Raw genomic sequence first — 13,461 nt, 5'->3', positions numbered from 1 at the left:
ATTTTTATTGATTTTTTATGATTTTATGAATGGATGGTTCAGCTCCACAGTATATTTTTGACCTGCTCACTGACTACAGACCCCTCACATCTTCACACCACGGATTTCTGGTTGTTCCCACAATAAGATCAGGAGCTGGAAAATGTGCTTTTAGTTTACCAAAAAATTTAGAGAGAGAGAGAGAGAGAGAGGGCAGGGTGTTGGTAATGTGGATATAATAATAACAATAACTTTATTCATATAGCACTTTATTGTCTTTCTGTCTTTAACACGCTTAATGCCTCTTTTTAAATGTAAAGCACATCGAGTTCCTCTGATGTGACATGAGCTCCACAAATAAAGTTGCTTTGCCTTTCGATCACTGAATGTCTAAAGAGTTGTGTTTTCAATGTGAATGGCTTCTCTACGTTTTATGAAATTGTACACTTCCATAAACATATAATAAGGAATTAAAAGACATTTTAATAAGACAACCATGTGATTTTAGTGCAAGATCTTCATTGCAACTTCAGCTGTCAAACACAGGCAGTTAGTGGAGTTTAAAGTACATTTTTTCCTCAATGCCTGGTGCTAAAGTGAGAGTGTTTGGCTGCACAAGATGAGTGCTTTAGTGCAGCAGTGTGTGTGTGAGCTGTATCAGAGGACTCTCTGCTCCTCTGTCTGCACCAGTTGCTCAAACTCTTCTCGCCAATCACAAAGCACAAAGAAACTATTACGTAATGCGTCTTTACCGAGCAGCACCGCCCATTTCCTTTGGGAAAAAAAAGTGGTCAGCTATTTTTTTTTAAGCTAACATCTTTGTATTTTTAGCTGTTAGCCACTGCTGCTAAGTAACTTTTCACGCTATTTCTCGTGTCAAAGTACACACACGAATTGCACCAAGTCCACGCTGTGAACAAGAGCAGTTTGGCGGCATTTGGAAAGGTAAATTTTCGCTGGCTGAGCGGTAGTTTTGTGCCCGTCTGGCTGTCTGCTCCGCCGCGGCGGTAATGGCGGCTGTTGCTTCGTCAACTCCTCGCCGTTTTACGAAAAGGGAAGGTGTAGTTAGCTTAATGGCTCCCCGTATCGCTGACGTCTATTGACGCGGTAACTTGCGTGCCAGTGACAGAGTTACACATATTTGCTCATTGAGACAAAAGCTCATCCATCCTGGGAACCAGAGTAACGAAACTTGGCCGGCTTGTAGCGCTAAAACTGTTGTTTTTAACGATTTAAACCGGTTAACATCCGTTTAACCGAACGTTAGCCTCCATTAACTAGCTACGGGGATATTGCTAGTTAACAGTTAGGACTAAAAGGCTAACTTTTACATTTTAGCAGCGACAGCGATGTTCTTTTTAGCACAAGTCGGCCACTTTGTGAAATTGTGCTTTTAATTAAATCATGAGGCGAAAAAAAGTTGATAGTTTTGACTGTCGGGCCTAGCTCTGCTCCCTAACTCCATGTTCACGTTAGTTGCATTGGCTAACACGATTGAACCAAAGAGGAAGTCGATCCTTAGTTAGCAAACGCTAAAACCCACATGTGTGACTTTATAATAAACACTTAATGAAATGCGTTTTAAAATCGCCCCGATGTGAATCACACTGAATAGGACGAGTAGTTAATTATACCTACTAATTGCGGGCAGGCCACAGCGGAGTGGAGCATAATGCAGCTGTCATATGTTGTGTTGACATTAGAGCCATTGTAAAACGATAATGTTGATTTATTTGTTCCCAGTTACTATGGAAGAAGTACAGCAGGGCAGCAATGGCACTGACTCACAGACTGCCACCATTCCCACCACCATCACACCCTCTCAGTTCTCACAGATAGCCCAACAGGTAACCAACACATCCCTCTCCATCCAAAATACCATTAAAGTGTCTCTTAAATACTGCCACAACATATCGACACAGGTGCTCTTGCACTGCTAATACCACGAATCCACGTTGTTAATAAATGCCAAGCTGAAAGCACACTTTAAGGTCTTCAGATTGGCCTATTAATACAGCTACATTCCCAGTTTTACATATTCAGAAAGTTTGTCTTACTTTTAATTGAGTCTCTTTATGGACTGGTCATACACTGCTTAAAACTAAATTAGGCTACATGAACACATACCTAATCATATTGTGAATAGACTCATTATGTGTTAGAGGAAATGGTTTTAATTAGTAGTTCTCTCAAAGTACATTTTAAATGATCGGTTCATCCAAATTGCACATTTTCTACTGATCCTTTGTGATATCTATTTATAAAGATAGTTTTGGTTGTATGAGATGTCCATCTTCAAGACTAAATTATTTTTAAAAAGTGATATTTTAAAAATGTACCTTTGTTGTATGAGATTGGTATTAGAAGTGTAGTAGATGTAGATGTCTCAATCCTACGCACTTAAACCAAAACTGTCTCCACCGCTTGATGCCACCAGAGGTGACTGAGAAAATACGTTTTGTGTAATTGGGGTGAAATTATTACCCTTGTAGGATTTTTTTTTTTGCTTTTGAACTCACTTGCACAAAATGAGAATGCAATTGCCATGATAAATATACAGTATTTTGTGGATTTATAATTGCGTTTGGATTTTTGTAGATGTCTCTGGGTGGTGGTTCTGTGGCTGTTGTACAGCTGCCAGGGGGTCAGTTTCAGGTTCAAGGAGTGATCCAGTCTGCACAGTCGTCAGTCATTCAGTCCCCTCAGGTGCAGATTGCACAGGTGAGAGTTTTCTTGATTCTCAACAATAACCTCTGTTAAATTCATTTTCAGTACACCATTTTATACAAGTACTCAGCTTAACTTTGTTATTCCACCTTCCTCTTTCAAGAACCAGGGTACAGATAGTGAAGATTCACAGGACTCATCAGACAGCGAAGTTACAGCTCAAAAGACCAGAGAAATACTGGCAAGACGACCCTCGTACAGGTAAAACAAAAAAAACTACAAGCACAGACACAACACAAAAGCAGTCTTTTGTCTTTTTGAGGTGAATAGTAACCAAAGTGACCCTCCTCTTTTTCCCAATTAGAAAAATCCTAAATGAACTTTCATCTGAAGAAGTGACTCACATTGAGGGGAAAGAGTCCAGCCCAGCAGTCACAGGTGTTACAGTTCCCACCACCCCAATCTACCAGACCAGCAGCGGCCAGTACAGTAAGAACTTGTCCTTTCTATAGCACTGGCATTATAAAAAAAACACAAGGCCCCAAAGTTGGGTCCATTGGCTATTGAATTTGGGAATTTATTTTCAAATATTATGTAGGTTGCAGACTTAATAACAAAACAACAGTTTGGGATTTTTGCAAAAGGGAATGTTGGGATAATTATATGGGATATTTGTATTATATATGATTAGGTTAGTATGCTCACCAAGCAGAGGTGTAGACTGGAAACCACTTGTAAACATGAAACGTCTTATAAGCTATTGGCCCAAAGAATTAACTCATAAACGTCTGTATGTGCTCAGATTGTTAACATAGCCAGCTGAAGTGTGATTTTAATTATGCTCAACCCAATTCTGATGCCATCTCTGTGATTATTCTAGTTACCATAGCCCCCAATGGCACAATCCAGCTGGCAAGTTCGGGTACCGAAGGCATTCAGGGACTACAGGCTGTCACCATGGCCAACCCTGGTGGAGCCCAGCCAAGCACCACCATCCTTCAGTACGCCCAGACACCCGACGGCCAGCAGATACTGGTGCCTAGCAACCAGGTTGTTGTACAAGGTGAGCAACGAGTGACACATTTTGAGAAAATGTATCTGAATTCTTAAGATTTCAAAGCCAACTTTATCTGCAAAGGTAGTCTCCTTTTAGAAGGGGGTTCCAGCAGGTAGATAATAAGCTGCAGGGCAGATAGGCAAAAACATCCATACAATAAAATACAGTCCCCACTTTTATTTCAATTAGATAGAGGAGGTGTTGCTGCAAAGGGCACACACCAGGTAGAATACTTTCTACTGTGCACTGAATGATTCTACTGTTTACCTGACAAGCATGTAGACAGATAAGCAGTACTGTTGTCGTGACAACCTTCCAGGGTGTGGAGTCCGATAAGCCTTCAAACTAGGCTTCATATTTCTATCTGCCTAGTAGGGATGTGCATTACAAGCCAAAATACTATTCGATAATCACAGTGAACTATTATCAGACAATTGTTTGCTTTTATTGTTGCAACACATATTGCTTGTGGTAGAATTACACGTTGGACAGCGTTTGGATTAAAGCAGATGTTGATTCAATCGCTGCCCATGACATTTTCCATCCACCTGGACCAAACGCTATATAACTATAAGGCAATGATTATAGTTGATCCAGTGCTATAGCAGTTGAAATGCAGCTTTACTTCAAGGTGCCATCTAACGGGATGATTTGATTAGAGTGTAATTAATATCAAGGTTCAGCATTTTAAAAGCCTGTCCTTAGGTTAACTAGTTCATGTCTCCCATAGGACTCACACAGCTTTAAAAATCTCCAAGTATTGAGACTAGAAAGGTAAAAATAAGGCCATTAAACAAAACATTACAAAGCTCCTTACAGAGCCTTGTGTGTGTGTGTGTGTGTGTGTGTGTGTGTCTAAATGTCACAAGTGAGATTCCTCAAGTGGTGCATGCTCTGGTGGTGCAGAGACTGTTTATGTTAATGTGACCCTGTTTTGACTGTGGTGTTTCCCTCAGGTGCAGGAGGAGAGGTGCAGACATACCAGATCCGCACAGCGCCCACATCCAGCTCCCTGCCTCAGACTGTAGTCATGACCTCTCCTGTGGGAATATCTCAGGGCAAGTCTGATGATCCAACAATAAAGAGGGAAATCAGACTTGCAAAAAACAGGTAAAACGACACTCTATATCTGGATTCTGGCAAAATCAAACTCAGAAAACAGTAAAATCTCCTTGACACTCTGGACAAATAAAAAAGTATTTGTCTACAATGAAACTACCAATGGCAGATATATAAAATAAACATTAATTATTAGATAGATACAGTAAAAAAGAGCACTGTCTTATCTGTCATCGGTGCTACTATTACTGCAGTAATGAATACACTGATCTCAACTTTAGAAATAACAAATCATTTAACGATTCAAACACAGAGCACTCCTCTGCCTTGGGCGTTGCCTTTGACGTTGACGGGTGATTAATTAACCAAGATTGGCAACTTGCTGACCTCTGTTGTGCACAGACACACACACTATTATTGGAAAAACAAGCTGGGGCTGGTTAAAAAAAAGGTTCCATTGCTGCAATTTTGTGGCTCAAAAACGGGCATATTTTTCCTGATTAATCATAAAGTGTCGCTGTTGTAAAGTGCATTTGTTATTTCACTGTTTTAGCTGCTCTAGCCTCTATTAACCATGGATGTTGTTGCTAGCATGTTCCTGTTTAAACGGATCTAAAATAAAAACTGTAATGGATAGATTATTTATTCTTTTTCCACCAGAAAGCTAAGACATCTGTCTTTACGCTGTACGCCCATATTGCTTGTTGATGACATCATTCAATTACATAACAAGCGGCACTAAAAGCTGTGACAACACGGTGCTGTGGCATTGCCGGGGGAGGGAGAGGAGCGTGGCCTTTCAGAGGCCGTACAGGCTCAATTTCAAAGCTAGAGTAAAGATATGGCTATCATAAGAAACTAGACAACCTCAGGCATCCATTGGTAAAAAGTCAACCTAGATTGTTGCCATGGGGGCTAAATAATGTTCCAAAGTCGGGCTGAATTTTGGCAAGGAAAAAACAAGCATAGCCATTTTACAAAGGGGTCGGTTTACCTCCCAACCCAAGATACTTAATGTATAGTGTAAAAAACAAAAGTTAGTGTAGGTTTATAGTGTATGTATGCTAGTTAGTGTGTGTGTTAGTGTGTAGTGGAGGCCTGTGTAGGTGACAGTGATGACAGTAAGCAAAAATACCAATGCACCAATACCGATGCACTGGGGAAATATTTCCGTTCTATCAAAGCGCCATCTAAAACATGGAAATAGTTCATATAACTTCAGGATATTGGATCAATATGTTTTGAGCCTCTATTTAGTTCATTTTGATGAAAACATTTTTTCCCTACATTTTCTACACAATTTGATTACTTTTATCAATTATTCTGGTTTATTGATTTACATAACCTTTTAGCTGAGGTTGCACAGATTTTAGGGAGCATTTGAAGACACTCCAAACATCACAAGAAGCTAAAACACCAACGTAGGCACAGGCGGACCATTTAAATGACAAAGTCCAAAGGCTTATGGCATATGTAGTTTTATGCTGCAGTAGTGACAGTACTGTACTTTGAGATGCACTGTAGGTGCAACCATTGCATAATCTCTCAGTGGGACTAACTGCACATTTTTCCCCGTTTCAGAGAGGCAGCTCGTGAATGTCGACGGAAGAAAAAGGAATACGTCAAATGCCTGGAAAACCGCGTAGCTGTTCTTGAAAATCAGAACAAGACCCTGATTGAGGAACTCAAAACATTAAAGGACCTTTATTGTGTTAAAACAGGATAACCTGTTTGATTAGAGGTTGACGATTGAGACAAAATGTGGGAGCGGCGCAGCTCAGCCATTTGGACATGAACTGGGTTTCTGGGAACACTTCATTTCAAGCTGAGATCCTCCAGTTTTGTTTGTTTTTTTACTTTGTTTGATATAAAAGTGACTTGCGATGGCAGTAAGATATACTCAAGAAATAAAAAAGAAATTGGCCATTTTTCCACCTGCTGTTTTTTTTTTTTTTAAATTTGCTAATGCTATAACATTTATAGTTGTGTACATTTTTAATACTGGGAGGTTTGAAATTGTGAGCTTTAATTTTGAGTCTCAGTTTCTAAATGTATCCCTTTTTTTTTCTTCCTGTTTTTAAATATGTTGCTGTTGAAGTTCTTTTTTTTTTTAAAAATGTTCTAACAGCATCTGCAGAAGTTTAACTATCATTTTTACACAGACATAATTCCTGTATATTTTATGAACCAACAATTCCCCTCATTTCCCAATAAGGAGATGTTACAATTGTCATTCCTTATTTTTGTGCAATGGAATATAAAGGGTAACAGACATGATGACATTGAGTGTGGTTTGTTTGGTTGTTTCTTGGCAGTTATTAGACAATCAGGGATAAAAAGCACAGTGTCCAGGTAATATTTATTATGTACATCTTGGGAGGGGTGGGGACAGAAGAACAAACAGTGTAATGTTGCTGATTCTGTAAGTAAATAAATATATTTTCACTCAAATGCACTGTGGTTAGTGTTTGTTCAGTGTAAATGGAAATGTAAGCAGATCTCATACACCTACAATGTCATGTCATGCAGCGTTTTGTTTGCCCTTTGGTCATGTATTTATTTTCTTGGACCCAGTGTTTTGTGCTGAATGTCACTTGAATGTCTGAAGTCACTTAACAGAGTACCCCATGATGTGTGGTCTTATCATCAGAGTGACCTCTGGAGCCTCAATGTGTCTTAGGTGAAGTTCAGAGAAACCAGCAGCCTCTAGATCTTTCCATGTCGCTCTGGTGATCACGCACCCGTCCCCGAGGTAGTACCACAGAGGCTCGAGCACATACTGGAAGAAGTACGTCCAGGTGGAGGGATCTGAGACGACGTGTTCCAGAAAGTAGAACGCTCCACCCTGTAGGAGGGACGCAGTGAAAACAGATATCACATGTTAAGTCCAGTCAGGTACTTTAACTTTTCTACCACTACAGTTTCAGATGTGAATTCACCCCCTAAACTGTCTGAAATGATCATTCTCATTTCTGATAGTTATCAAAAGTGCAAAATATCTTATGATTTATTGCCCAATAAGTGATAACTGATCTTCCAGGGAAAAATCACACATTTTATTTAAACTAATCAGATGTCCTGATTATAAATCTAATGGTAGAATTACAGGATCATTATCTATTAACCAGACAAAGCCGACATTATCACATCCTTACAAATGCATTATGCGCTTTTCCAACATGTATAGAATGTATACTACAGAATAAAATAAACATAAAATAACAGGCAGTTATCCCACATAAATGCTGCTGAAAAGCCCCCAGATTCAATGCACTGCAATGCAACTGGTTTTTGGAAACTTTTATTATGGTTATTATAGAATTATAGTGTTGACAGTTGAAACAAAATCTTGTGTACTTTATAAAGTAAATAAAATTGTATTAAAACATACAGAAAGTGTCTTACTTTTTAGTCAGTTTGGTCAAATCTTTGACCACAAATAGCATGAAGAGGCTCTGGTGCACATGTTTACTGGCATATGTTCATGTCTACATGACTGCTAGTCAATAGCCTCCACAAAGTGTTTTTATTCGTGCTGTAATACCAATTCTGAACTCCTTAAAAACCGACCCTATCAATCACCCTCATGTCATAATAAAAAGCCCTGAAATTGATCAAATTAAGCATTTTATACAATTAAAACCGAAACTGAAACGAGCAGACCCACTCTGAAAACCAACTAAAACTAAAATGAATGGAAAACTACAATAAAAACCATAACAAAAACTAATGAAAAAAATAACTATAATAACTGATCATTACCTTGTCGTTACCCTTTATACATCCTAATTTAGTTTTAACTCCTGTTTGCTGACATGGTGCATATCCTTATATGATCACATTTCCACAAACACACTGGCACACAGATACCCTGAGGTCTGCTGATGATATTCCAGCAAATACTAGAAAGTTTCTGGATCTTTGAGCAAACATGAATAAATAAATAAAGCTTCTCAGTTGCAGTCTGTTGTGTGCACTAAGCCCGGAATTTGGCGGCATTGTGTGGGTTTGTACACTGGTGCCCTGCGGCCTCATACCGGGTTAATCCACCCATGCTCATGCAGCCAAAACGCAACAACAGCCTCATATTAAATATTTCCTACAGCACGTGAAGGCAGCACGGCGAGACTCACCGGCCTGAGGACTCGTCGGACCTCCCGCAGCACCCGCAGCGTGTTTCTCACCGAGCAGAGAACCAGGGTGCAGACAACCACGTCCACCGACTCGTCCTCCACGGCCGCCATGTCCTCTCCGGAGGCGACCACGAACTCTCCATAAGTCAGATGCGCGTTTGCGTCCATGCTCATCCGCAGGTACTTCTCGAAGTGCGGATTGGGGTCAGTGCAGATCACCGTGCACCCGTACGGGTAAAACTTAAAGTTTGCCCCGCTGCCGCAGCCGATCTCCAGCAGGCGAAGAGAACCGTCGGTGTTTGCAAATTTGCCCAAGTTTCGGAAGAGCTCTCTCTTCGTTTTGTGCATTTTATCGTTGTATGAAAATGTTATGTTGTAGGCAAGCAGAGGAAAGACACGTTTGTAAATACCGTACAGGCCGGTGACGTCCATGAGGTGCAGGGGGAGTGTCAACACGAAGCAAAGCAGTCTGCATACTTTCATGAGACAACACTTCATTTTCCTCTGAGCTAATCTTACACAAACCTTCCTGGGGAGCATCTTAAGACAGATCAATAGATTAAACTCTTAATACCTGAGCGACAGTGTCTGGTTTTTACCACAAGGTGGCGCAAACACACTGTAGTCTGCATAATGAGGGGAGGGGGGAGGGGGGCGGGTCCCTGAGGCCAAATCTCTCCAAATTTTGGATTTTCCCACAGGTCTCAAACTTCTCAGGTATAGATCAATTTTAAATGCACCATAATAATTAATCCAAATCATTCCTGGACAACTTTACAGACAGACAAATATTTCTTGCTTTCATCCCTGTTCTTGTCTATATCATTTCAGTGCTCCTTTAATAGGAAAAAAAAAATTCATGCAGGAGGATTAAACTCTTTAATCGCTCACAATCAGCTTAACCACAGCAAAAATATGTATTTTTAGTCACACAACTGTCATAAAAGGTACAAATACATCCAATAGTGGTTCACAGATACAATGATACACAGAATTTCCCTACAGTGGCGTCCTAATGATTCACATTTATCAGCAAGCAACTTAAGAAGGGAAATGACAGATAGAGGATCAAACAGACACAGCATATTGTTTTTCACTTCATGCAAAAGTAAGTACTGTGTGCTGTCTATGTGTAAGGTTTTCATTCAGCGTGTTAAAATAATTCTTCTTTACCAAACACGAAAACTGCAGGTTATTTCAATACAAAAATAAAATTAGTATCAAAATGACTGGTGCTATTTTCTATCACTGGTGATCAATCATATCACAGAGGAGAGGCATTTAGTGCTCGGCATGTTCACACACTGGTCACAAGGCAAGCTCACTACTACTAGCTATGGCGGACCAAGCCTATTTCACAGCATAGCCTATGATGTGTGGTTTGATGATGAAGACGAGCGGCGCCTCGATGTGTCTCATTTTGAGATCAGAGAATCCAGCTGCCTCCAGATGTTTCCACGTTTCCCGGGTGACCTCGCATCCGTCGCCGAAGTAGTACCACACAGGCTGGATGACGTGCTGGAAGAAGTACGCCCAGGTGGCGGGGTCCGCCACAACATGCTCCAGGAAAAAGAAGGCTCCGCCCTGCAAGGCCAAGATTTGTTACTTGTGTGCCATGCAAATTTCTAGATGTTCCCATTGCACCTGATGCATGCTGCCTGGCAGAAATGGGTTTCCACATTTTCCTCAAAAATATATTTTTGTTAAATGTTATGCTTCCTTTAAGGTGCTTTGTTTAACACAAAAACAATATGTAAAGGTGGGAACAGTGTATTAATAGAGCGCCAATGAGAAATTCAGTGGCAATAATCAAAAGATGCGATAATTGGTATTTTGGATGGTGCATGTGAGGGGGATGTATCTCCACTTTGCATTTTACATTACATTTCAGTCCATTTATTTATTTAATGTCTGTCAGTTAAAGACTAACAGACAGTAGACACCTCATTAATATGCACAGACACACAAGGTTTGTCTATGCAGCATATTCATTACATATTCTCAGACATAAATGTGAAATACACGTATTAGGACTTAACAGGATTTGCAAAACAAGATATGTACTGAGCTGAATTAAAAATACACTTGTCAGTTCTCTGTGAACTTTATTATATTTCTATATGGTGATTTCTTGTTCCTTACTGACCAGCAGCACTGAGATAATATTGGCCAGCATGTAATATTGTTCAGGCTCAGAGTTTAATTCAATATTCTTGCAATTTAATTCCAAAATTCTAATTGAAATATAGTCAGAAAAGTAAATTCTACACATTATTAAATTAAAAGGCCCCAAAATCCACTTCCTTCTTTGCTGTCTGTTTACTGAGTTAGTCATTGATTAGTTGAGCAGTTGCACTTGAGTCTCAGTAAAATGCAGGATGTGGCTGCACACGTTATTTCAGGAGTCACGGATGACTTACTGGCCTCAGTATGCGGTGTGCCTCACGCAGAGTTTGCGGTATGTTGTTGACAGAGCAGAGCACCAGGGTGCAGACAACAACGTCCACCGATTCGTCCTCAACTGACCCCATGTCCTCCCCCGATGCCACCACAAATCTGTCATAGGTGAGGTGGTCGTTCTCGGTCATGCCTTTCTTCAGATATTTCTGAAAATGGGGGTTCGGGTCGGTGCAGATCACCTTGCACCCAGGCGGATAAAACTCAAAATTAGTGCCGGTGCCGCAGCCAATCTCCAAAATTGTGAGCTGACCGCCGGGCTTGCAGAACTCTGGGATACTGCGAAAAAGCTCCTTCTTCTTGTCGTGCATTTTCTTGTTGTACGTTACAGAAATCCGATATAAACAAATCGGGAAGACACGTTTGTATATTTTATACAAGCCGACCGCTTCGATCAGATGCAGAGGCAGGCACAACACGTTGACTATTAAAGTGCAGAATCGCATGAAAAAAGTCATATTTGCGGAGTGTGACCTGCGTGTCGCCCCGCAGACTGTCAACAGCAGACTATCAAGTTAGCTAGCGTTAGCCGAGTGGCTACAAAACCCGTGCTGAAACCGGATGTCCGGTTAAAATTTCAAAATAAAGGTCGACACACGTAAACGCGCCAACGCTAGTAGATGGTGTAAAGAAGTCGCATGTTTTTATCATAGACGATACTATTGTTAACACGAGTTAAGAGGAAATCCAGTGCCAGTTCAGCTGCTACCACTTCAGTACGTATTTTGTTTCCTTTTTATCTATCGTGACATCGTGTCAACATCGAGCCGGTATTGTAAACTCAACAAACTTTTAATGGTCACCTTTTAGTCTTGACGTTACAATACAGGTGAGTACTGGACACACATGGTTTTAGTTCATAAACATAAAGGGTCGGGTCCCAAAGTGTTTACGTTAGCTAGGTAGTGTTTTAGCTCCAATGGCCCAGATTTATAGCCTGTACTGCTAAGTTAGGTTAGCTAACTAACGCTAGCTAATGTTAAACACTTTGTTTTGGCGCTATTGTCCAGTCTATTGAATTTTGAATAGAACAGGAAGTACGAGGTTCAGGTCCTTATGGCTGCTTTAAAGGTTCAATATGTAACTTTAAAAATATAGTTTTTTGTTAGAATTGCTGAAACTATCAACATTTTTTGACAGCAGTACATGAGACAGGTAATCTGTGAAAAAAAATCAGGTTTCTTTGGCTCCTCTTTGTGCTCCTAATGTCATCTGCAAGAATCCACTGTGCCTGAACGAAAACGACCAATAAGAGCAGGAGCAGTCTCCAGTGCAGTGTTACTGCTTGAACTGAGATATGTTGACTTTAGGACACAGCAGGAGTGCATTTCTTCAGTGATTCTGCTCCTCTACTCTTTTCTAATCACACGTAGAGCCGATCTTTGGTGAAAAGCTCATGAATTTATAACATCCACCCCCACCTCTCTCTGTGTCTGCTTATGTGTGTGTGTCATCTCTTGTTCTCTTTTTAGACTCAACTGATAAATATGTGGAATAATAACCTAATTTGAATTAAACTCAGACACAAACGGCAACGACACTAGCCTATTTCTAATAAATATAGTGGATGGGCTTTTCAAATTTCATCATATGTTAGGAAAGAAATCAGGGGAACTGATACTCCAGAAGAGCAGTGGGGAGATCGTGAGTCAGCAGCCTGCAGCTCCGTGGTTTCTGTCTGCTCCCTGGAGCTCCATGGCTTGTTCGCCATCTGCAGTGTTACCTTTGTGTACACCACTGTATACCTGGCCTCTTCAGCTGCCATGGCCAGTCTGCTTGTACATGACAGCCTCCCCTGTGGGGATGGACTTTGGAGGCAGAAGTGAAACACGATGGAGAGGGCGAGAGAGGGACCTGGAAGTTGTACTCTTTCAAATTCTCTTCTCAATGTTGTCAACTGCTGGTTTAGTGTATTTATTCTTTCTACTTGGGGGCATAAGAACTGAGCAGGCTGACAAACCAACAACCCTGACATATATTTAGAGTTCTTATGCCTCCAAAATGAAAAAAATTCGGAGAGCTGAAATACTTAAAGGCACCTCCAGTGTCTTTAGCTTGCTCGCTGTTCAACCCACTTTACTGGCTAATGTTAACGTTAAGTCACTAACT

At 40.6% G+C, this 13,461-nt stretch overlaps 3 protein-coding genes across 4 annotated transcripts; 1 reads left to right on the top strand and 2 right to left on the bottom strand.

The window, feature by feature from the left end:
- The first annotated feature begins 764 nt into the window (after positions 1-764).
- On the top strand, positions 765-6,870 carry atf1 (activating transcription factor 1). Of its 2 annotated transcripts, XM_070846987.1 has the most exons (8): positions 765-924; positions 1,723-1,826; positions 2,578-2,700; positions 2,810-2,907; positions 3,011-3,135; positions 3,527-3,709; positions 4,660-4,813; positions 6,344-6,870. In XM_070846987.1, the coding sequence occupies exons 2-8, from the start codon at positions 1,728-1,730 to the stop codon at positions 6,486-6,488; spliced, it is 927 nt and encodes a 308-aa protein (XP_070703088.1). In that variant the 5' UTR covers positions 765-924; positions 1,723-1,727; the 3' UTR covers positions 6,489-6,870. The 2 variants fall into 2 exon arrangements, with proteins under 2 accessions (XP_070703088.1, XP_070703079.1); XM_070846978.1 differs by lacking the exon at positions 765-924 and having other exon boundaries at positions 1,116-1,826.
- Positions 6,871-7,370: 500 nt separating this feature from the next.
- Positions 7,371-9,393, bottom strand: LOC139217901 (thiol S-methyltransferase TMT1A-like). Its single transcript, XM_070849404.1, has 2 exons — positions 8,896-9,393; positions 7,371-7,607 (listed from the first exon to the last, which is right to left on the bottom strand). The coding sequence occupies exons 1-2, from the start codon at positions 9,391-9,393 to the stop codon at positions 7,371-7,373; spliced, it is 735 nt and encodes a 244-aa protein (XP_070705505.1).
- Positions 9,394-9,761: 368 nt separating this feature from the next.
- LOC139214054 (thiol S-methyltransferase TMT1A-like) lies at positions 9,762-11,834 on the bottom strand. Its single transcript, XM_070844795.1, has 2 exons — positions 11,316-11,834; positions 9,762-10,479 (listed from the first exon to the last, which is right to left on the bottom strand). The coding sequence occupies exons 1-2, from the start codon at positions 11,808-11,810 to the stop codon at positions 10,246-10,248; spliced, it is 729 nt and encodes a 242-aa protein (XP_070700896.1). The 5' UTR covers positions 11,811-11,834; the 3' UTR covers positions 9,762-10,245.
- Between the last annotated feature and the right edge of the window lie 1,627 nt (positions 11,835-13,461).

This window comes from Pempheris klunzingeri, chromosome 2 (genome assembly GCF_042242105.1).
Source record: "Pempheris klunzingeri isolate RE-2024b chromosome 2, fPemKlu1.hap1, whole genome shotgun sequence".
NCBI classification, from domain to species: Eukaryota; Metazoa; Chordata; class Actinopteri; order Acropomatiformes; family Pempheridae; genus Pempheris; species Pempheris klunzingeri.
This window is presented reverse-complemented; position numbering and strand designations above follow the sequence as displayed.

Coding starts and splice junctions, on each gene's coding strand:
- atf1 (XM_070846978.1), top strand. CDS start 1,701: ATGTTGATTTATTTGTTCCCAGTTACTATGGAAGAAGTACAGCAGGGC. Junction 1,827..2,577: donor TCTCACAGATAGCCCAACAG/GTAACCAACACA, acceptor GGATTTTTGTAG/ATGTCTCTGGGTGGTGGTTC. Junction 2,701..2,809: donor CTCAGGTGCAGATTGCACAG/GTGAGAGTTTTC, acceptor TCCTCTTTCAAG/AACCAGGGTACAGATAGTGA.
- LOC139217901 (XM_070849404.1), bottom strand. CDS start 9,393: ATGAAGTGTTGTCTCATGAAAGTATGCAGACTGCTTTGCTTCGTGTTG. Junction 7,608..8,895: donor TCCGACGAGTCCTCAGGCCG/GTGAGTCTCGCC, acceptor TCCCTCCTACAG/GGTGGAGCGTTCTACTTTCT.
- LOC139214054 (XM_070844795.1), bottom strand. CDS start 11,810: ATGACTTTTTTCATGCGATTCTGCACTTTAATAGTCAACGTGTTGTGC. Junction 10,480..11,315: donor CACACCGCATACTGAGGCCA/GTAAGTCATCCG, acceptor TTGGCCTTGCAG/GGCGGAGCCTTCTTTTTCCT.